This window comes from Oncorhynchus clarkii, chromosome 4, assembly GCF_045791955.1.
Source record: "Oncorhynchus clarkii lewisi isolate Uvic-CL-2024 chromosome 4, UVic_Ocla_1.0, whole genome shotgun sequence".
Lineage (NCBI taxonomy): Eukaryota > Metazoa > Chordata > Actinopteri > Salmoniformes > Salmonidae > Oncorhynchus > Oncorhynchus clarkii.
The window spans coordinates 33,462,766-33,486,250 of record NC_092150.1 but is presented as its reverse complement, the minus strand read 5'-3'; the positions used below and the strand labels follow the sequence as shown (position 1 = coordinate 33,486,250).

The window sequence follows — 23,485 nt, the reverse complement described above, 5'->3', positions numbered from 1 at the left end:
TCAATTCAAACATTCTTGTTACCGTGTTTGCATTCAAGATCAGGATATTATGTAAGGGTATTAGCATACAGCAGTAAATTCACTTGAAAGTGTCATCCATAGTGCAAATTATACCATGACATTCGAAGGTCGCTACGTTTGTAATGGAACCTCCTATGTGGATTTTTTTTTAATGGGCTTTATAGTAAAGACTTAATTGAACTGCAAAAATGTATTACCTTCTAATGTGTCATGAATAGGGCTGTTACGGTGACCGTATTACCGCCTCACTGGCAGTCACAAGTCATGACCGCAGTCAAATTATATGTGACAGTTGAGTTACGGTAACCAGGCTACTCCAAAAATGCACTCTGACGCCTCTGATGGTCATTAGCAGCCTACCAAACTTGCTAATGGCCATCTCTAATGGCCGGTACTCAGCCCTTTATTGTCCCTCTAAATCACTCTGACATCAGTGCAAGTGTAATAGAAAATCAAATCAAACACTTCATGAGAGCCCTGGTGTTCAGAGTGTGAGCGGAATAGGATCCGCTGTTGCCCAGCAAGAGCCAGCTCCTCATAGCTGGTTGATGCATGGAATTAAATAAATGTTCCTATAAGCCCATGTTGCGGAACATTTCCATAGGCTATGCAATTGTGTAAGAAAACATAGTTTTGATGACACATTAATCTGCTTCACAAACAGTGTAGCCTACATGGTATATTAAAAAGTATCTTCCATTCGCTATTCGAGCACAGGCTACTGATTATGGTTTTCCTGGGCCATTCTAAATAAAAAATGATTCCACATATACAGTATATTATTAGTAGGCTATATGTAAAGGCCAGATGCAATTGAGCATAGTCTGATGGGTGAGAATATTATCAAGGGCTTGTCAAACTGTGAATGAGAGACTGATGAAGTGTGTGTGTGCGCAGCCTGCACAAATCATCACTAGAGTAGCCTCACGCAGCCTTATAACGTATTAGAAATCAAAATATATAGCCTAACGTTTGTATCACAACTAAAGTTGCATAAATAATTAAGTTAAGCATATAGGAGGACCTGTTTCTTTGTTAACCCCTCAACACAGAATAGCCGCATGTGCACACTCCCTCAAATCGTTTGGGGAAAATATCCTGTCTATTTCATTCAGCTATCTTGCCTGCTAAATTAACTAGAGTAGCCCACAGCCATATGGGCCTAGCATAAGGACGACGTGTTACTCACTTTTGCCTACTCCAAAATAAGTCCAGCACCCAATCAGTGCACTGTGCACCCGCCATTTGAAATCTATTACGAACACCGTACCTATAATGACATTCAGCCTACGAGGTGTTGTGTATTCAGGGATGCCAAGGGAAACCAGGCTTCCCCAATCATTAAATCGTGTCTATCCGTTTCATAATTTTCCTTCAATTCGCAAGAGGCTGAATCTATTTCACCATCAGAGAAAGCATCCAAGCGAGGAAACATTGACCCTTTTTCTTAGTATCTGTAGCCTATGTATATGAGGCTGTCTGACCAAAAATAATATGAAATGTCATACTATTTTTTGGCCAAACAGCATCAGATACATGGGCTACATATACTAAGACAGAGGGGCGCTGTTTCACTAGCTCTGGTATTTTCTCCAGTGAGATTGAGTCTTGCTGTCAGTGTGCGTCTTGGTCAAGATTACCAATATATTCAGATCTCCAGAATTTCTTTGGAGACCAATCAGATTAACCCTAACCCATCCCCTGGACATGCCACTGGCTAAGAGGACAATTTGTTACATGACTGAGAAAAGCTGATCAAATATTTTTCCGTCACTGTGTACAGTATAAGAAAAATAATAGGTCAATGCAATGTGTGTTTGAGGCCATATGTATCTTTATTTTTTATTTATTTAACCTTTATTTAATCAGGCAAGTCAGTTAAGAACAAATTCTCATCTACAATGACGGCCAAACCCTAAACCGGACGATGCAGGGACAATTGTGGTCCGCCCGATGGGACTCCCAATCATGGCCAGTTGTGATACAGCCCAGGATCGAACCAGGGTCTGTAGTGACACCTCTAGCACTGAGATGCAGTTCCTTAGACATGGTAATTAACACAAAGCACATCACACAACATAAATTGAAAATAGAGATTTACTCAAGGAACGCTCTACTTCACAGCATCCTTCTAAAAGGCGCTGCATTTTCAATCCGACGTCTGCATTGGCCGTACAGCATTTACGGTGATACGGCCTCTGCAGAAATCAATGCATTCATACTTTGTGCTTCGCTTTGCGGAGCAGAGTAGAGATGTTGGAGTAGAGCTGTTGTGAAGGCACTTGTCAAGGAAGTGAGTCAAGGAAGGCGCATCGCGTTGCGGTGCAGAGCTCGATTTGGCCTCCGCAAGCTTCTGGAGGCTCCGCAATTGCATCACAACCTCCATACGGAGCCTCCGGACAGCATTGCCTGATCAAGCATAAATCTATAAGCATAGCCTACTACAGCATCCCTAGCCACTTCATGAACCACAGTGGATCCCACTATTTGATGAGGAAAAGCGATGCTGATGCAAAATCGATCAAGACTCAAGTACATTTTTGTCACAGTATTTATCATTATACACTATGTAAGTCCTACCTACTTCTTGTTGCAAGACACATACTGTTTTGAATGGGTTTCAGGCTTATATCATCAAATTCATGAAAACCAAGTCATTTACGACAGAGGTTCCCAACCAGGGGTACTAGGAGCCCTGGGTAGTACTGTGGCCCTAAGGGGCAAACCAGCTTTCAAAATAATAGGCTGCAAAGTTTAGTAAAAGGCTTCAAAATTATTTAAAGGCCTAGAAGGTTTGTAATAGGCTGCATAGTTTGGTAAAAGGCTGCATAGTTTGGTAAAAGGCTGCATAATTTGGTAAAAGGCTGCATAGTTTGGTAAAAGGCTGCATAGTTTGGTAAAAGGCTGTGAAATACACTAATCAGTACAAGACAACATACACATGGTAAAGTTCATGTAAAGTGGTGTTGTTTACGTCATTATCTAAGAACGCACTACCACAACTGCTTTTACAACTAATAGTCTCAGCATCTGTAACTCGTCACAATTTTAAAGTTACTTTTGATTTGTTTTATTGACTAACTTTTGAAAATAGTGCCAACAAAAAGGAGAAGGAGATGAAAGAAAGTAAACAAGAAGAAGAACATGTGAACCAGCAACCTGAGCCTAACGTTAACGTTAGACATGACGAAATCAGTAACGTTAGGGCTGCTATTGACGACATAGAAAATGAGAGAAATTAAGAAGCTAGCTACATCAAGACAACCCAACTGGGCAGTGAAGTGCTTTCTGGAATGGCTGCCAGAAAATGGGATAACATAATTCGGGCAACTCATTTGTAATAAAAAAGAACCCAGAACCACAGATATCCAATGGAAAGAGAGAGAGAATCGTCGCGGCTGCATGTATGACAACCTAGGGAACGAGCTCTGCAGTATCATAAATAAATAGCTGTCAATGCTGTGACCATCTGAAAAAAATGTCATTGTGGTTTCTATTCAAATCTGCTGTAGCAATGTCTTTGCTTCAATGTTGAAGCGCTGTTTTTAGATCCATGGACAGCGCCCTTATACAATGTTTCAATCTGGCATTCAATTTTCCGTGCTCTATTTTCAGCACCATGGACAGCGACCCTAGAAACCAAGTTTTCTGGAACTATCAACAAGCGCTTGGGTAGCTTCCATGGCAGCCAATACAAATAGAGCGACCAGAGAATGCCAAAAATGTCACTTAACAACCAGTGTTACAGCATGTAGCATCACATTTAGTTGAAACATGTATGTTTTGGGAAATAATTTTTTTTAATGAGGGTAACCCATTGTATAAAAGCAATAATACACTCCAGTCCATGTGTTATGACATTTTTATCATGACTTTGGTGGTCTATGCCACTCAGCTTCGCCTCATAGCTATGACCACATCACATACATGATAGAAATATCATAACACATGGCCTCATGTTTTATTGCTTAAATAAGACAAATCTGTATTTCTGCTTCAGTCTAGACAGAAGATTATCCGTGCCATACAACTGTGATAAATGCAATGCTGGCTTTGGCTGTTGCCCATTCCACCTGTATGATGTGCCTAGGCTTAGAGCATGCCATTCAGGCTGTGAATTCCCCCTTTAGCTGCATTTATTGTGCTACTCTCGGCCCACGCCCATGTGAAGCATGATTAGCTATGATGGAGACAAATGCTAGAGGCTACGGGGGTGGCCTCAAGCATAAACAGCCCTTCTCAGCAGTGGGCCTGCCCACCAAGCAGTCCAGGAAGAACAGGGGACCTACTCTTCACAGCTCTGCTCTCTCAGCCTGACAGGCTCCATTGAAGACAAGATCGTAATGCCATCTTCCATCTTTGCTGGCAATGACCTAGATGAAGAGACCTCTGAGCCATTTCTGGGTCAGCGAAAGATGGATCAGAGAGGGCTGAGAGGGAAGTGCCCTGTTCATCAGTTGATATGCAGGAGCTCCTCTCTATGGTTCTGAAAACTCTAGATATTGAGCCAGATCTTAACAGCAGCCCGAGCAGAGTGTACATTCCTCAGTGTCCCAAGTTCTCCAATGAACTGTGTCAAACTTGGGCTAAGGTGAACTCAAGGTTCCATGTCTCAAGCCAGTGCAAGCCTTGGACCTTCATGGCTTACCACGAGGAGTTGGGACTGGACCAGTACCCCATCATGGACCCCATTGTTGCGGCCATGGTCTCCCTCTCCCTATAATATGTCATGTGCTAATGGAAAAGCTCTTGTCTACGGTCATCTAGTCACGCAGACAGCCTTGGCTCTCACAGACAAAAGATGTCGCACTCCGTGAAGAGACCCTTTATGGAGCTCCCCATTTCCCCAGGCCCAATTCTTGGTCCTGGTGTGGATGCCATTTTGGTCCAAACAGCAAAGCTGCGGAAGGACAGATAGACCCTGCAGTATTTCATGGGTCCCCCTGCCCTGTATTACCCTACCCAAAGACCATTGCAGTCTAGACTTCAGCTCTCCCCTGTCTTGAAAGGCCACTTGGGCCCTCCCCCCTGAACCAGCTACACCAACAGGCTCCAGGTCAGCAGTGCCACCACCAGAACAGGCAGCGGCATAACAAGCGCCGTCCCCCTGCTGAGGAGGACGGGCCCCTCAGTCATCCTGATGGGTGTTGCCCCGGGGATCGGCCCTCTTCTCTCACGCCCATCGGGTAAAGTGGAAGGAGCTTGTGGAGTCCCTCTGGATGCTGGATACAATACTACAGGGGTACAAACTTCAGTTCCAACGCCGGCCACCACCTTTCAGAAGGGTTTGGTCAACTACAACAGCCGACCCCTTGAAAAGAGAAGCTCTCCAACTGGAGATTGCCTCTCTGCTGGAGAATGCAATCAGACAACTCGAACCATCAGAACAGAACAGTGGGTTCTATGCAGTATATTTACTAGTCCCCAAGAGAGATGGTAGCTTCTGCCCCATCCTGCACTTGAGGCCTCTCAACTGGTTCTTGAAAACCCTCCCCTTCAAGATGTTCTCAGTCAAGCATCCTATAGGCTATCAGCCCAAGCCAGTGATTAACCACTGTCGATCTAAATTATTCTACTTTCATTTACCGATCCACCTGGATCACAGGAAGTTCCCACACTTTGCATTCAACGGCATAGCATACTAGTACCAAGTGTTACCTTTCAACCTCTTGCTGGAACCAAGCGCATTCACAAGATGAATTGGAGCCGCTCTAGCACCACTAACATCACAAGGGATAATAGTACTAAATTACCTAGACAATTGGCTAATCTGTGCTCAGTCAGGAGCTATGCCTCAGGTTGAACATGCAAAAATCGCCCTTGTCTCCACACAAACTGTGATATTCGTCGGCATGCGGATTAACTCGTCTCTAATGAGGGCTCACCTCACATAATAATCTGGCCTCACTAAGACCTGTACACCTCCCAGGGATCCTGAACACTGCAGTGGACAAGCTGTCCAGGGAATTCCCTCCGATCCGCTGATTCCAGCGACTCTGGACAGAATCAGGGAAGCGGGCCAGCAGGTCCTTCGGATTGCCCCAAGATGGCCGAGATGCCACTGGTTCAGCACAATACTGTCACTTCTAGCGGGGACAGCATGGGAACTAGGTCCTGCCCCCAGGTCACGTGAACAGGGAAATGGTGCTCATTATGTTGATGTACGCGTTCTGTGTCCTGTGAGATCCCTAAACGCATACTTGGAGCAGACTCGGGCGATCTGTTGCTTTGATCAGCAGTTTGTGTGCTTTGAAGACGACAGGGTAAGTCCCTCTAAAAATAAGTTGTCATATTGGATTGTAGACACTATGCAAGCGTATAGCCTAGCTGGCCACCCAGCGCCATCCTCTGTGGTAGCGCACTCCACCAGGGGAGTTACCACCTCCTGGGCACTGCTTAAGGGAGTCCCCCTCTCTGACATGCGTGGCTGCCAACTGGGCATCCCACAGTACCTTTGCAAGGTTTTACCCGGTGAATGTGGCTGACCCTCGACTCCCAACAGTAACCTGTGGTTGGGACTAGAACTGCCTCGAACACCTATGGTGATGTGTTGCTCTAGGCTGTGGCCTATGGAAACTTGACTTAAGCAAAATAGAATGAAGGTTACTCACGTAAACACGGTTCTATGAGCTAGGGACTATGCTATTCCAGATGTTGGATCCCTTGTAGCAAGAGTATTGGGGAAGTGAAGCTACGCGCCTATGTATTTATTGGGGGTGGGTGCACGTGCATCACACCTCTGGCACGGAATTACTCTGATATTAATACCTCGACTCATCCTGCCGCCAGGCAGAAAGATACCACATTGAGTGACTAGCATAGTCGCTAGCTCATAGAACCGTCACCTGAGCACGCCAACCTGCTGAGTTGAATACAATGTTGCACTTCACTAGCAATAGCTCAAGCCAAGACAGATAGAAAGTGAGGCATACGGGCCTCCCGAGTGGCGCAGCGGTCTAAGGTACTCCATCACAGTGCTTGAGGCATCCCTACAGACCCGGGTTCGATCCCAGGCTGTGTTACAACCGGCCGTGACCCTAACCCTATAATTCCTCTCGGTTTGAGTCACATTGCTGCTAAGTACGCATTTTTTATTTAGATTTTTAGGATGAACCTTGTGACAATTTTGAGAAATGAAAACGTTATTATTGAAATTAAACTGTTCCATGGAAATCTGCATATAAAATAATCATATGTGGTAGGATAAATTGTAAGCTTCACCCAACGAGCTGCCTATGGTCTTTATTATAACACGCATTACCAAAATTTCTGCACACGCAAGCACATGCACACAGGTGTTCCCATGAAAAAAACTGGCCTGCCTGTAGAAATCAATTGCCCATCCAACTGATTTGTTCTGCCGCTGGCTCTGAGTGGCGGCCTGGCCCGTTCAAGATTAGGGAGGAAAAAACTACAGAGCATGCCTAGTAAGCACATTTGGTTCCTTAGAAGTCGTATGAACGTAAAATGTTGGTTTTCCATTGGTTCTGGGAAAGAAGCCATACATTTCCTGATCTGTAAAACATATATATATATATATTATTTTTTTATTTACATTCTGAGAACGGAAGTGAAAGTTTCGCCGGTTCTTGTAAAGTAAATGTTTAGGTTGCAGGGAGATTCTGAGAAGGTTTTACTGTGGTTCCCTGAACCTTTTTTAATAACACCGCTACCTTAGTTTGAGTTAACTGTTTTGATCTCCAAGCACAGATAGGACACATGGAAATGCATTTGCTGATGCATTAATCTTGCAAAAGGTGATCAGTTAGAGTCGAGCCTATGATGTTCTGTTTGTTATCCATGGAATTAGTCCACCAGCAGGATGGAGCTAGCAAGCCATGTTTTTTTTAACATACAAAGCTGTTTATTTTAGTCTATTCAAACATACGCCATTTCAAAGGAAACAAGCACTCAACATCAGGTGTGGCCAATTAGTAGGAGCGGCCAACACACCTGAACACACTTAACAGGATAGAGGATAGAGTTTTGTGGAGGCTGAGAACATAAAACATTCTTTGAATGTTATTAAGGGTTTCTTTGTCCCCATCCATCCTCTTTCTCCCAAACCGGAAACCATGCCTCCCACCCTGCCTTGCCTTTTTTAAGGGAAGGTATTTTAAGGGAGTATGCGAACACAAATATTCATTTCCCCTAGCCGAGTTCTGCTAGGAGCAAACCGAACCCATGTTTTCGGATGCCTTTAGCCAGGTCGCAAACATGAATATAATTTCTCTCGGTTTGAGTCACATTGTTGCAAAGTACGTGAAAAGTAAAAAATATACAACAAAATAGCTAGCTCTTTTTCTCTGTCCTCCGGCTACACCATGGTGCTACTCTAGAGGGTACTGTAGAGCATTACTAAACAGTGTGTTTTAATCAGATATTTGGTGACATGAATATATTTAGTATAGTTTTATCTAAAAAGGGTAACTTTTTTAATGTTTCACTATTCTAATATTTTTTTTGCTTTGGAGACTTGTAGGCGGAGTGCTGATGACGTCGCCCACCGTATGCTCTTTCGGTAGCCTGATTGCGTCCAGACTAAGGAAAAATCTGTAAACATTGTGTCCCTGACCATCTCTGGACCAGTCTTTTCAATGCGATATTTGTATTCAGATAGCAGAAGTCGCATGTAAGTGTCAAGTGTAGACGTGGCCCCAGACAGTGCAGAAGAGCTGAAATTCCCATACATGTACCTCTTCAGTCTACTGGAGTAGCTGGGTTACCAGGGATAAATTGGCTATGAATACAAACTACTAGGTGAGAACTGAGCTGCATTCCAAATGACAAACTATTCCTCATATAGTGCATTACTTTTAGCCAGAGGCCTCACATTTAATGGGTTTAATGGTGAACTAATAGATGTCTTAACTAAAGTACCTTTAATTGCACTGGACTACAGTTCAACTCACTTATGACATTGTGGATTTAAACGGTTTCCTCACTTCAATCATCATATTTACAATGTTGAGTGTAGTAGTAAGGCTATGATAATGTTAGTGTGTATACTGTATAAAGTAAAACTGTCAACTTTGAATCAAGGTTCTACAAATGAAGGTCTGGGTTGGATGAAAGATTACTGGAAGAGCAGCTACAAGTGATGGACCAAGAGACCGGAATATTATACTTGGTAGAATAGGCAAAATCATGAACTAACAATGTGAAATGTGGGTTTGACGTATGCATGCTGACATGGTTGCCAGGTGTACAGTGTTTCCTCCGACACATTGGTGTGGCTGGCTTCCAGGTTGAGCGGTCATTGTCGCAAGAAGCAGTGCGGCTCCTACAGTATGTCCACCCAACACTCGCTCTTCACTCCACTCTCAGTCCCTAACAGTGCACAACGCACACATGTATACAGTAGGACCATACTTACATCTGTCAAGTTACTGTTAAAACACACTTGAATATACCATAAGGTTTATTGTAGCATATCATACAAATCCATCTGTATATACATAATGTACATGTACAAGGTTCAGATTATAGTACAGTTTCAGAATGCATATACTGTTGCTATAGCTTGCCTCACTGTTAACATCATCTTGAATTATTCAAAATCCAGTGTTCTTACCTTCGAAACATCTCTAAAGACACAATTCACCTTACTCGGAAATCAATTATTATTAACATTCCAATTTCATTCATTCCTTTTTAATAAGGAACTTTAAACAATATTGAAACATTTGGTCTCCTTCCATTGAAACGTGTACAAACGTTAAGGCCATCTTGAAGTCATAAGGTATTGCAATGACATCTCTGAACTGATGTGTGGGTGTGTGGTGTGTGTGTGTGATATTACAATGTTGTACACAAGCTGGCTCCTACAGTATGTCCACCCAACACTCCATATCTTTGTAAACAGAGACCAGCTATACCCTCAAGCCTGTCCGAATGTAGCTAGTTAGCAGTCCAATTGCATTTCCCAGAAATTCCACTTGCACGATTGATGCAATAACAATAAAGCTGCTCTGCTAGCATTGTTAAGAAATAAAACAAAAACTAAGGCACTTCTAGGATGAAAATATGGCAGTAGGGCAAATTGGATAGCAGGTTTGACAGGTAGGATACAATGGGAAGAGGGAAAAAAAATATATTACCCAATATTTCAGACTGAAATGGCAGAAGACTCAAGACTGTGCATTCACTGGATTGTGTGCAGTGGCGATCTTGAGCATCTCGTCCTGTACCTTCGCAAGGCACAGTATCCGAGAGAAATAACTTCATATATTCGTGTTCATAGGATTTGAACACCTACAATGATAAATGGGTTACGAGTTGGAGAATAGAATCTAATTTCCCAACACTTGGTTGCACAATAGTGACTTGTTTACAGTCCAATTCAGTTGGTTGGGGAGTGAGATCCACTTCAGGTTAACTGCACATGTATTGTAGATGATCTCTCATTAGAAGTATAAGTTGAATGGGAACATGACTGAGATTACATACAGAAGTTCGGCTTTAGATCAAACTAGACTGAAAGTCTCACCCCCCTTTCATTCTACCCTACCACCACTGACCTCCAAGTCAATGAGGAATGGGCCCAGAAAGTTGGCATTGAAATGGGGGCAAATTGCATAACTTCCCTGCTTTGATCTGGTGCACTGTTCAGTGCAAAAAGCTAAACCTTCTTCAATCGGATTCTGTCATTGTGAGGTAGTGTTCACCTGAGCCTCAAAGCAAAACGTTTATAAAATGACTTCTGTCTGTGAGGCCCAATGTCCACTGCAGAGGGCATTTCAACACCCACAACTGGCAGAAAAGAGTTCAGCCAAAGCCGGTCTCTGGTTCAACTTACATTTTGTGTTGAGAGGAAAGTAAAAATGTATTTTCAGTCACTATAGGGCACATACACTGTCTGATAAAGAAGAACCTTTGTGTGCAATAGTGTGTATAGTTCCTCCGAATATATTTCCCCCCAGTGGTAGAATTAGTAAACGACTGATTAATTGTACAGGAAGCTTTGACCTGCAAACTATCTCTCCGATTCGCTGGTTCAGCACATTTCAATGATAACATCCTTTATTGGTGTCCCACAAGCCAAGGCGGCCTATAAAGGAAGCCGCCTGTCTGGAACTACACCTCCCAGCAGCTCCGTTTCTCTGAGGCACGCCTGGTCCTGATTGGCCCTCCAGCCCTAGAGCAAACCGGTCCAAAGGTTGTAGCAGGCTGTGTTGATCACAGACTCCAGATGATGGTACATGGACACCAGCTGGGGTGGGGGGCTGCTGCTAGGCTGCGGTTGGGATGGCAACGGCTCCCTAAACACAACCTTGAGGCTCTGGTGGGAGGCAACAAAGATAAATTGAAAATGTCATCTCATGTTATAGCTTATAAGGAATTCATACACAGTATTGGAGAAGCTATATACTAATATAAATGGGATTTTAAGAGTGAGAGCATATCATGGGGCAGGCATCCCAATTACTCACCGTTTTTCCTGCCTTAGTGTCAAGGAAAACCAGAACAAAGCAGTCAGTGAATTTCTGGTTTAGGACAGCCTGAAAGAGAAAATAAGAGAATTGCAGGGCAACTGTTTATTTCAAGCTATAATGACTTACTTAAAATTCCACCCCCTCCCCACAATATAACTTGGAACAAAAATAGGTGACTGCCTACAGTTAATAGATGGATGGGATCTTGTGTTTGCGCTGTTTAAGTCTTTTTCCCTCTGGAACAAAAAAGTTATTGTGTGTGTCGTTTGCTAGGGAGGGAGGGAGAGGTGGAGTTTATGTCACCAACTACAGTACTAGGGCAGAACATCTCCAGAAGAAAAAAAAGTCAGGGGGATGTTCTTTTGATCTCAACTCTCTCAATTACCATATTAAGTAGAGAGTAACCTCTTGACACAGAGGAGGAGATGAAATTTCCCCACAAGACTCCCATAATCCCCCTTGAGAGCCACGCTTCACATTTTTACACAATGTCAAAACCCTTCTTCCAAACTGCAGAGGTCTCACAATTTTACATGTTTGAACAGACCATTTTTTTCTTCTTTCTTCCTTCTTCACACTCAATAGTTATTTTTCTCCCCTGTTACCTATGAGCCTGAGAGAAACAGCTGAGTTTCATTTAGAAAAGTTCAAGGTGACTTGAGGCAGTTCCTTATAACGGATTAGTCCAGTAGAACTGAACAAAAATATAAAACGCAAAAATTTCAACAATTTTACTGAGTTACAGTTCATATAAGGAAATCAGTCCATTGAAATAAATTCATTAGGCCCTAATCTTTGGATTTCACATGACTGTGAATACAGATATGCATCTGTTGGTCACAAATACCCCCCAAAATAAAAAGGTAGGGGCCTGGATCAGAAAACCGGTCAGTTTCTGGTGTGACCACCATTTCCCTCATGTAGCGCGACACATCTCCTTCACATAGAGTTGATCAGGCTGTTGATTTTGGCCTGTGGAATGTTGTCCCACTCCTCTTCGATGGATGTGCGAAGTTGCTGGAAATTGGCGGGAACTGGAACACGCTGTTGTACACCTCAATCCAGAGCATCACAAACATGCTCAATGTCTGGTGAGTATGCAGGGCATGGAAGAACTGGGACATTTTCAGATTCCAGGAATTGTGTACAGATCCTTGCGACATGGAGCCGTGCAGTATTATGCTGAAACATGAGGTGATGGGTGCAGATGAAAGGCACAGCCATGGGCCTTAGGATCTTGCCATCAATAAAATGCAATTGAGTTGGTTGTTCGTAGCTTATGCCTGCCCATACCATAACCCCATCATGAGGCATTCTGTTCACAACATTGACATCAGCAAACCACTCGCCCACACGACGTCATACATGCTGTCTGCCATCGGTACAGTTGAAACCGGGATTCATCAGTGAAGAGCACACTTCTCCAGCATGACAGTGGCCATCGAAGGTGAGCATTTGCCCACTGAAGTCAGTTACAACGCCGAACTGCAGTCAGGTCAAGACCCCAGTGAGGATGACAAGCACGCAGATGAGCTTCCCTGAGACGGGTTCTGGCAGGCTGTGCAGAAATTCTTCATTGTGCAAACCCACAGTTTTATCAGCTGTCCGGGTGGCTGGTCTCAGACGATACCGCAGGTGAAGAATCCAAATGTGGGCTGGCGTGGTTACACGTGGTTGGACGTACTGCCAAATTCTATAAAACGACATTGGAGGCAGCTTATGGTAGAGAAATTAACATTAAATTATCTGGGAAACAGCTCTGGTGGACATTCCTGCAGTCAGCATGCCAAATGCACTCTCCCTTTAAAACTTGAGACATCTGTGGCATTGTGTTGTGTGACAAAACTGCCCATTTTAGAGTGGCCTTTTATTGTCCCCAGCACAAGTTGCACCTGTGTAATGATCATGCTGTTTAATCAGCTTTTTGATATGCCACACCTGTCAAGTGGATGGATTATCTTGGCAAAGGAGAAATGTTCACTAACAGGGATGTAAGCAAATGTGCCCACAAATTTTAAGAGAAGTAAGCTTTTTGTGGAACATGGTATGGAACATTTCTGGGATATTTTATTTCAGCTTATGAAACATGGAACCAACACTTTACATGCTGTGATTATATTTTTGTTCAGTTTAAAAAGTTGACCTTCAAAATCCATTGAAATCAAATAGGGGGAGGGAATTAATGATTGAATATTACACATATAGATTGATATAGTATTTGTCTTGAATGCATTTAATAAACAGTGAAGTCCAATGACTGAGCTATGGGAACTTTGATAGAGGCACCCGGTGGTTTTGATGTTGTTGCATGCAGTGTCACGATACAGTTTGGCTTGAGGCGGATGGAATCATTCGAATGTGGAGTAGAGAACAGGGGATGATTCATTTGCTTAGTGGGGTGCTTTCCCCTGTTAATCTGCATTATATTCTGGGTCACATTTAATCAGCTGGAGGTGCAGTAGCTGGTGGTGCTGTAGTCCAGTGGTTCCCAAACTTTTGGGTGCGGAGAGGTAGGGGGAGATGAACAAATGCAATTGTTTTTGTTCTTTTTGAAAGTCAGGCTTTCAACTTACTCTTGAAAGTTGTAATAGTTGAATGCACAAGGTGCAATTTTGAAATTGGGTATTGCTTCAGTAGGTTTCCTCTTGTCATGTCAGTCATTGCGGAACTTAGAGAGCTATTTATATATGGTCAGAAATAAGGGGAGGCACCTCATAATATACTGGGATGGGATGTGTTCAGTGGGGAGAAAAGTTTTGATACTTTTTCCATTGCAGATTATGCTACGTGTGCCCTACTGAACATGACCCTGATTTAGTGGGGGTTGAGCTCTGAAGGCCACACTCTGGAACCTATTTTGACAAACCATTTGAATTCTACTGCGATTGTGGAGTGGCAGTTTTGACATGTTCTTGTAGTGTTTATATTTTATACGTTATATTAGTTGTTCTGTTCTTACCAGATACTGAATGCCACTGTCATCAAAGTGTCGGCAGCTCTGAGGGAATCGAGTCAGCAGCACTTTGATCAGACTCTGGTACCAGCTGGGACTCATGGTTAGGAAACAGTCCTGGAACCGAGAGAGAGGACACAAAGCTTTAAAAAAAAAGAAGTGTTATTGTTCAACATTTCGACCCGAAAGTATTCATCAGGCTTCTGAACTACAGACAAAGAAATGGCTTGACCCTACATGTTACCACCCACATACAAAACCGCTTCAGCAACATAAGAACTATTGCTAAAACTGGAGGAACAAATAGCCTACACACACGGACAAAAGATGCATTAGGAATTAAGATAAAAAGTTAAGATCTTTCAAAGTCTTCTAGATATTACCTTCCAAATTAAAAATGCAGAAATAGTACACATCCAATTACTAAGCTGGCTTTGAATCTAAAATGTATAAAACATTTCTTGGCTGAGAATCTGTGATTCCCTGGCATACATTATGAATAGCAGCAATTGATGCAGGCAGAGAAGAGGATCGGGAGGGAAGGCGAAGCGGGGGGGGGGGGGGAAGCTGTAGGCAGCTTTTCAACGGCGACCCCTGCAATGCTGTAGAGCCTACTCAGTTCTCAACGTGCATACTTTACTACACACTCTTAATCTGTTCTCTCAGCTCGCTGGCGGTGAAGTTTCCATTCCACTTCTTTTTTCTTTATCACACAGCCATATAAATAGTACGTTTGGGTTTTTAAATTAGGACGTTCCTGTTGATAATTGCTGAGATCCCCGTGGGAAAGACAGAGCGGGTATTATCTTGGAAGAGGGCAGCTCTTTACTGTAGCTATACCTCCACACTAAATTGAAGTGTAGATCTTTTACTACATAATGATATAATAATGTTTTTTATTTTTTTTATTTAAAGGCTGCTCTCCACTGTCCCAAATGGCACCCCATTGCTTATATACTAGGAAATAGGGTTTGGGAAGAATCCCATGCTAACATCCTAGTCAGAATGAATACCTTCTGCACGTCGGGCATCGAGAAGCATCAACCTCATGATGGATTTGATAATAGTTTTAGTTCATCTTTAACGAGACATCATTTAAGTGAAATTTAATTTGTTACTAAAAAAGAGTATCATCAACATTCTATTTTTTTTTTTTTTTTTTTTTTTTGAATTTTTACCCCTTTTTCTCCCCAATTTCGTAGTATCCAATTGTTGTAGTAGCTACTATCTTGTCTCATCGCTACAACTCCCGTACGGGCTCGGGAGAGACGAAGGTTGAAAGTCATGCGTCCTCCGATACACAACCAACCAAGCCGCTGCTTCTTTAACACAGCGCACATCCAACCCGGAAGCCAGCCGCACCAATGCGCCGGAGGAAACACCGTGCACCTGGCCACCTTGGTTAGCGTACACTGCGCCCAGCCCGCCACAGGAGTCGCTGGTGCGCGATGAGACAAGGACACCCCTACCGACCAAGCCCTCCCTAACCCGGGCGACGCTAGGCCAATTGTGCGTCGCCCCACGGACCTCCCGGTCGCGGCCGGTTACGACAGAGCCTGGGCGCGAACCCAGGGACTCTGATGGCACAGTTGGCGCTGCAGTACAGTGCCCTTAACCACTGCGCCACCCGGGAGGCCCTCTCAGACACATTCTATGTGTAGTTCAATTTGGTTTAAAATCTATTTTGAAGCTGGGGATCACATGTAGCCAGAGTAGACCTCTGGTAGCTGAGTGCTATCCCCTAGCTGTGAGCAGCATGTAGACTTCTGACATGCCCAGAGGGGTCAGGGGGTATAAAACAAACACACAGGTTGCATCCCAAATGGTACCCTATTCCCTAAAACGGTGCACTACTGTTGACCAGAGCCCACAGTCCATTGTCAAAAGTAGGTAACTATATAGGGAATAGGGATGTAACTACAGAATAGATCAAATATGACATTGGCACAGTGGAGTAGCTACATGTAATCACAATGCCAATATCTGCGTTCAGCGCATTTACACGTTCTCCAACTGCGCATGACGATACGACGGCAGCACTCTCCTCATGTTGCAGTCACTGTAAAGCTTGTGTGGTTAATATATGGAGGATACGGCCTGGTCTTGGCTCCATTCTCCACCTGCCTCCCCGTCTCAGCTCTGATGGGATGAGCTGCTGCGGTGCACTGTGTGAAGGCTCAAAGACTCGAAGGAACTGTCAGTCACAAAGTGAGGAGCCCAGTAGCCCACAACCACTGGATCAGGAAAAGTATGGGGGCTTTTAGAAGGAGCCTGTGATTATCAGGATTCCTTTCTCCATGGATGTGTTTCTCTCCTGTTTCGACACGCACAAGAAACATGTGTACACACACACACACACACACCTCTCTCTCTGTGTTTATCACTATTCATCCAAGGATGCTGTGGAGTCGTTCCTTGTCATTTCAGCAAGCCATGACACCCACCATCTCAGATTGTTCTGAAATTCTTTCTGTAGTTAGAAACAGCTAAGATTGGCATTTCTGCAATTTAAAAAAAACCATTTTATTTCACCTCAGCAACATTAAACGAATTGATTGCACTCAAATTGGCCACTTTTATTTCTAGGATCCAGATAATATCCAATAAATATAGTACCCAACATCCAATTTGTATCCACCGTTTTTCCTACCAATGAGTAAGACATGAGGAATCCCCTCCCAAAAATGTCAAAAAGCCCCCCACACCCCATACCAATCCTACCCCAACACCCAGTATAAATTCTTTATGTTTGACAATGTAGTATGAAGCTGCGGCAAGGAGCATTGCTTCTCCATACTATGAAATGTATTCCCTGTGAATCTGGTGATGTGTTTTTCCTCTTTTCAGAGAAAATAGTAATTGAAGTCGCTTGCATTATTTACCTTAAAGTACCAGGACGCTTCTGTTCCTATTATACCACCACACTCATCCATTGTGCTGGTCTCTTGTCTTTATTAAATAGGTGACAACATTTCCTTTACAACTTTGGGTAGAAAACCAATTAGGGCTGTCCCCGACTAAAGAAAATCTTGGTCAACCGAGAGTCATCCTGTTCTTTCGACCAATCGATTGGCCCATTTATAGGCAGACACACCCCTATGTGTTTGAATAAAATAAACTGCATATGCAGTGAGCTTGTCTGATGCTTTAACCATACTGTTTGATGACATAATTAAGACACAAAAATGACTCAAGAAAGAGTCCGATGGTCACGCTATGTTAAAAAAAATGACAGCGAGTTCCTGTGTGACTGGCGCACGCCGTCTCGCTCTCCTCCCTACAGCAGCGGAAAGGCACCACAGCACAGCAACTGTTTATTGCGCTGTCCGTGCTGAAGCTTCAACATTATTTCAGCCATTTGGTTTCTTACTTGTTTCTGACTGAAAAATTATGTTACCGAAAACCCAAATTTGTTTAGGAAAAACATTCCCTATTCCCTCAACCCTTGCTCTCTTTACATGAAACATATAAGCATGGCACGCATGTAACCAATAGGGCCTGACCTATAGCCTATCATAATCACATCAATAAATGGGTTATAACAAACTCCAAACACAGTAACACATGACAGCACAATGGATGTGGAAAAATAAACTCGAAACGGGTGAATGTTTACTGGTTGCTCAGAAGGGAAAGGGGAAGTCAGATCTGTGGAAGACATTGAGTTAGTTGTGGAAACTACTGGAGATCAAGAAAAAAGGAGGGTATAGGAGCAAGCGATGCGTGAGTATTGTGTGCCAAACAGTTGATTACAATATATATTTTTTCAAACCCTTTGGAACAGTGTAAACACTAAATAAATAAGTGTACCAGGGAGGCTGTAAAGCCTTTATTACAGCAGACTAAAAACAGTTGCATGCAACTTATTATTACTGCATTGTCGGAACTAGAAGCACAAGCATTTCGCTACACTCGCATTAACATCTGCTAACCATGTGTATGTGACAAATAAAATTTGATTTGATGATTTGATTTGATTTGTGAATTGCGGTTTATTTATTGTTTAGGCAAATTTTTCAAAGCTCCCTTTGTTATTTCATTTTAAAACTAAAATGCTTGATTGAATTTCAAAGCATGAATGTCTCGTGTTCTGTGTGATGGCATGAACGAATGAATGATAGATTGATACAGTAGCCTATATATGGAAATATAGGCCTAAGTAAGTTATGGTATTAACCTCTCTGCGCACGGAACCCGGTAGCGGGATGAAATTCGACAACATACGGTGATCGCTACATAAAAAGTCATATTAAACAAACATTTATGAAAATACAAGTGTCTCACATGTTTCGAAAGCCTAGAATCTTGCTAATCCAACTGCGTTGTCAGATTTAAAAAAGGATTTACTGCGAAATAATACGATGCGACTATCTGAGTATATAGCCCCATAAAAAAACAACTATTTCAACCAGCACAGGCGTAACATAATCACAAACTGCATTAAAATAAATTGTTTACCTTTGACAATCTTCCTCTGTTTGCAATCCCAATGCTCATTGTTACACAATGAATGGTCTATTGTTTGATAAAATAAATTTTTATAGCCTAACACGAAACATTTTGTGAACAGCTTGTGTTGTGAATTCCGTCTCATTCCATTTTCGACGACACACTCGAGGTAAATACACACACAAAACGTGACTTTTCCAGTCATATACAAAGAGCACGAATGATATCGACATTACTTATTATTATAATGATACTTGTAATAACAATAAGAAGGAGATCAAAAAAAGATTATAGCGTTTTGCTATTGTAATGGTATTGGGTTGCATGGGTTTAATGGTAAAATTCCACTAATCACAATACATGCAGTGCTTTCAGAAAGAATTCACACCCCTTGACTTTTTCCACATTTAGTTGTGGGATTAAAATGGATTTGTCATTTTTTTGTCAACAATCTACATAAAATACTCTGTAATGTCAGTGGAAGAAAAAAACATTTTTGATTAGATAACTATTCAATCCCCTGAGTCAATACATGTTAGAATCACCTTTGGCAGTGATTACAGCTGTGAGTCTTTCTAGGTAAGTCTCTAAGAGCTTTGTACACCTGGATTGCACAATATTTGCCCATTATTCTTTAAAAAATTATTCAAGCTGTGTCAAGTTGGTTGATCATTGCTAGACAGCCATTTTCAAGACTTGCCATAGATTTTCAAGCCGATTTAAATCAAAACTGTAACTAGGCCACTCAGGATTACTTCATGTCGTCTTGGTAAGCAACTCAAGTGTGTATTTGGCTTTGTGTTTTAGGTCATTGTCCTGCTGAAAGGTACATTTCTACCTGTCTACCCGTGTCTGTAGTTGCTCAAAACCATTGCCCTAACCATTGTGTAATTGGAGCAGGGTACTTGAAACTCAGGTATAACAAAGAATAATTTGAATTATTGGAGCTCTGAAGAAAGGCCTTTATTTTACAAAGCCAACAGGTGAAGGATGGCTTTATCGCTAACATCAAAAACAAACGTCTGGGTTAAAGTGTTTTTTAAAAAGTTTTTGCAGAAGATAATCTGTTCTCAGTAACTAAATGTATCCATCTAACAAGCACAATAGGCTAACAGGAAACTCTACAACACTGACACAATGCATGCTTATCTAACTCAAGAGGTACATAGCCAAATCAAAATCACCACTGGAACGCAGTGGCCTAATATGGACATGACGTGATACTGGAAATTAGGCTATTGAAAACAATACATATGTACAGCTGACTGGAACCATCCAATCGCTCTGAACGGCTGCACAATCCAATCAGTGACCGGATGCGTTTTAATGATGGGTGTAGATGGCTCTATAATAATTATGCCTCTTGCTGTATGTGTACAGTAGGGTGCTGATGGGCGTTTGAGATGTTTCCTAAACAGGAAGAGCAGCAAACAGATGCTGTCAAATCAACACAGCAGCTACTGCTAAAGCAATAAGCGAATAGAGGCGATACAAACAGGACCTGAGAAAGATACGTTTCATCATACATCAGTGCACATCTGAGTGAGTCAGTGAGGAAGGAGGGTCTGTGTGTAAACAGGAGAGCAAGGTCAGGGTCAATCATTGAAAAGTAAATGAAGAAAATTGAGTATTGGAATTTCAGCTTATTTCCTAAATTGACTGACTAGAAATGGAATGGGCCCCGACCCGGCAGGAAAGACATCAATATGAAGTATGGCGGTGAGGTGAGCTGGTGTGGTCTGTAGTGGAGTGAGGTGCAGTGTGTTCTTTACCAGCTGTGGGTCGATCTCCTCGACAGATCGACTCTGCACGGCGTTGAGGAGCTCCTCCAATTCGCTGAAGGACAGTTTGCTCAGCTTGAGCTTGTCCATGGCCAGGTGATGGTGTTCACCATGGAACAGCCTCCTCCATAGATTATCCCTGCGACAGTGGCCCATGGCCTGCTCCACGCTCGCCTGGATCTGCCTCCGTGCACAGCCCACCTGGATGGATTTATTTGACTCATTTAAAATGCATTCCCTATAAACTCATGTACATGCCACATTGGCAATAACTACGACGTAAATATATCGGTACACTGATTTCTTTAGTTATACTAACATAGTAACCTATTCCTTTTTTTAAAAACAGAAATGAACCTAGTATGAAATAGTAACCTACAGTTTCTTCATCCATGCGAGTACAATGTTACGCATATTAAATAGTTCAAGATTTAAAAACACAATTACACAAAAACACAATTAGTTCTAGCAGTCCTGGAGAACCCTACCTCCTGATTGAGTAGAGGGAACAGAGGAGAGGGGTAGAGGAGTCCCTGGGCCCCAGACCCAGACCTCCGGCGGCCAGTCAGGGGGTAAAACTCGTTCCCATCGCTGGGGGTAGAGATGGCGGTGTCTGGGGCTGAGGTTGCAGGTGGGGTCTCTTCCCAGAGGTCCGGTTCAGGGTCCCGTGCCCCGCCCAGTTCTGTCCCTCTCTCAGGGGGAACCTTTCCTCCCAGGTCGCGGGCCTCTCGGTGTATCTGGGGAAGCTTTTTGAAGCGCCGCATGTCAGCAGTCAGCCGGGGGAACAGCTCTCGCTGACTGGTCATGATCACGTAGTAACGCAGCCTGAACCATTAAACACACACAGATTGAAAAGACAGACAAGTCACTGTCAATGCAGTGCAATAAACCTCTTACATACACAGAGATATTGGTACAATACACTGCTTCATGTTGTATAACCTACTGTACAGAATACTAACCTACTGTTTTCAATAGCAACCTACTGTACGAAATTGTAACCTACAAAATTGTAGCCATTCCCCAATTTTCAAAAGAAACCATTTCCCCACAGCATTTCAGAGGATTGAAGATGGGGAAATGGGATACCTAGTCAGTTGCGCAACTGAATGTTATTCAACCAACACGTCTTCCTCATTTAATTTAAGAGAGGTGCGCGTGGCTGCCTTAAATCGACAACCACGTCATCGGCTCCCATGTTGGGGGTTAACTGCCTTGCTCAAGGACAAAAGAGAGCAACATGGTTTTCACCACATGTATACCCTGGTCTAACCCATCTGACAAGGAGTAATTACTTCCCCCATCCATTGTGTGATATTTATACAACGGGTGGGTCTAATCACGGATGCTGATTGGTTAAAACCGCATTCCAGCCGGTGTCTATTCCACAAGTTAGCACTGGCTAAATCTACAACGTTAAAATGCCCGTTCACTCTGTTCCATCTGACTGCGCAATCCACTGTCTCATCAGCTCAGCCAGGCAATTTATAAACTAGATCTACACTGGACCTCAGCAGATGTCTCTCTCCCTCCGACTGCTCCTCAAATGGAGCGGCATTGTGACACACCAGCAGGGACACGTCAAAATCGTCATGGTGACGCAGGCCTTCCAGGTCCTTGTAAGAGCCCGAGCTGGAGGAGAAGAATAGGTCATGAATAATGTATCTTTTAAAGTCGCAGAGGTGTGTGTGTGTCCATAAACCTACCTGTTCCAAAGCGCCACCAGAGCGTACTCATGCAGGTCGGAGCTGGGTGGAGCTCCCTTCTTGCCTTCGCTGGTCATTGCAACCTTGGACATGCGAAGGGGCTTCATGCCATAGGTGCCAGCGTGGTCAGTGATGTAGTTATACAGCTGGTGGGCTGTGATCATCCCCGTAGAGATAGAGAAACTCCCTGACAGACAGACCGGTAGAGAGCATGAGCTCACTGACAGGACATAGGCCTAGATTCAACCCAACACGGATTAGTAACCTGCGCACAGCGACATACTTTCAAAGGCAATTTCCCAGATGTTCACGGAGACCATGCTCACTGTTTAGGCTCAAGCAGCGATCACATGTGAAAGTGAAATCGCAAAGCACAGGTGGTTTATGTTAAAGCACAGTCTTAACCATGTTCCTACTGCTGGGACTCATCTTCGCAGCAGCATCCGGGTCTACTTGTTTAGGTGGGCTGGCTCAGACTCACCCTGGAAGACGTGATTGCGTCCGAATTTGGGGATGTCAGGGTGATGAGCAATGAAGTCCTCCAGGAAGCCGGTCAGCTGGTATCCCTGCCGCAGGGTCATGTGACAGCCCACCAGGTACTGGTGCACCACCCGCAGGTGGAAGTCATAGCTGAACGAGTGCACGTGCATCAGGTCACGCACCTTATCACACTCCTCTGTGAACAGCATGGAGAGCTGGAGATGAGAGAGAGGGGGGGCGACACAGTGTAGACACTCACTACCGAGTTCATTAAGGGTTGCGGGGATGGGATTGAATGGGATACACCACACAAACACACAGACAGTCAAACGCACACACACGCACGCACACAATGGAACCTAGCAATCACCTAGTCCTGAGGAAGAAGATCCCCATGACCTACCCTACCCAGCATCCTTCGCATCCTCAGATCATGACCTTAAACCCCAAACCCCTTTTTTCAAGTCGATACATTCACAAAATCATCTGAAATCTCTTGGATTAAAATCGAGCCAGCATCGGCAGTATCATATGCACAATTCAATGTTTTATAATAGCGTTTCTAAAGTTAGGCCCAGCGCCTCTCTCGCTCTCTGCATTGCTATCTGTCTAGTGTCTAATAGTTATAGCAGCCCCATTAAACTGTTGTCTACAGCCATT

At 43.4% G+C, this 23,485-nt stretch overlaps 1 protein-coding gene across 1 annotated transcript in view; it reads right to left on the bottom strand.

The window, feature by feature from the left end:
• Positions 1-9,424: 9,424 nt before the first annotated feature.
• Positions 9,425-23,485, bottom strand: part of LOC139406743 (KICSTOR complex protein SZT2-like) — a 113,337-nt gene continuing 99,276 nt past the window's right edge. Inside the window, exons 69-76 of the mRNA XM_071149729.1 lie at positions 22,827-23,040; positions 22,346-22,532; positions 22,149-22,271; positions 21,128-21,464; positions 20,631-20,840; positions 14,416-14,526; positions 11,454-11,522; positions 9,425-11,302 (exon numbers count right to left, since the gene is read on the bottom strand). Coding sequence (XP_071005830.1) covers positions 11,159-11,302; positions 11,454-11,522; positions 14,416-14,526; positions 20,631-20,840; positions 21,128-21,464; positions 22,149-22,271; positions 22,346-22,532; positions 22,827-23,040 — 1,395 coding nt within the window. The 3' untranslated portion in view covers positions 9,425-11,158. The remainder of the gene's footprint in view (positions 11,303-11,453; positions 11,523-14,415; positions 14,527-20,630; positions 20,841-21,127; positions 21,465-22,148; positions 22,272-22,345; positions 22,533-22,826; positions 23,041-23,485) is intronic.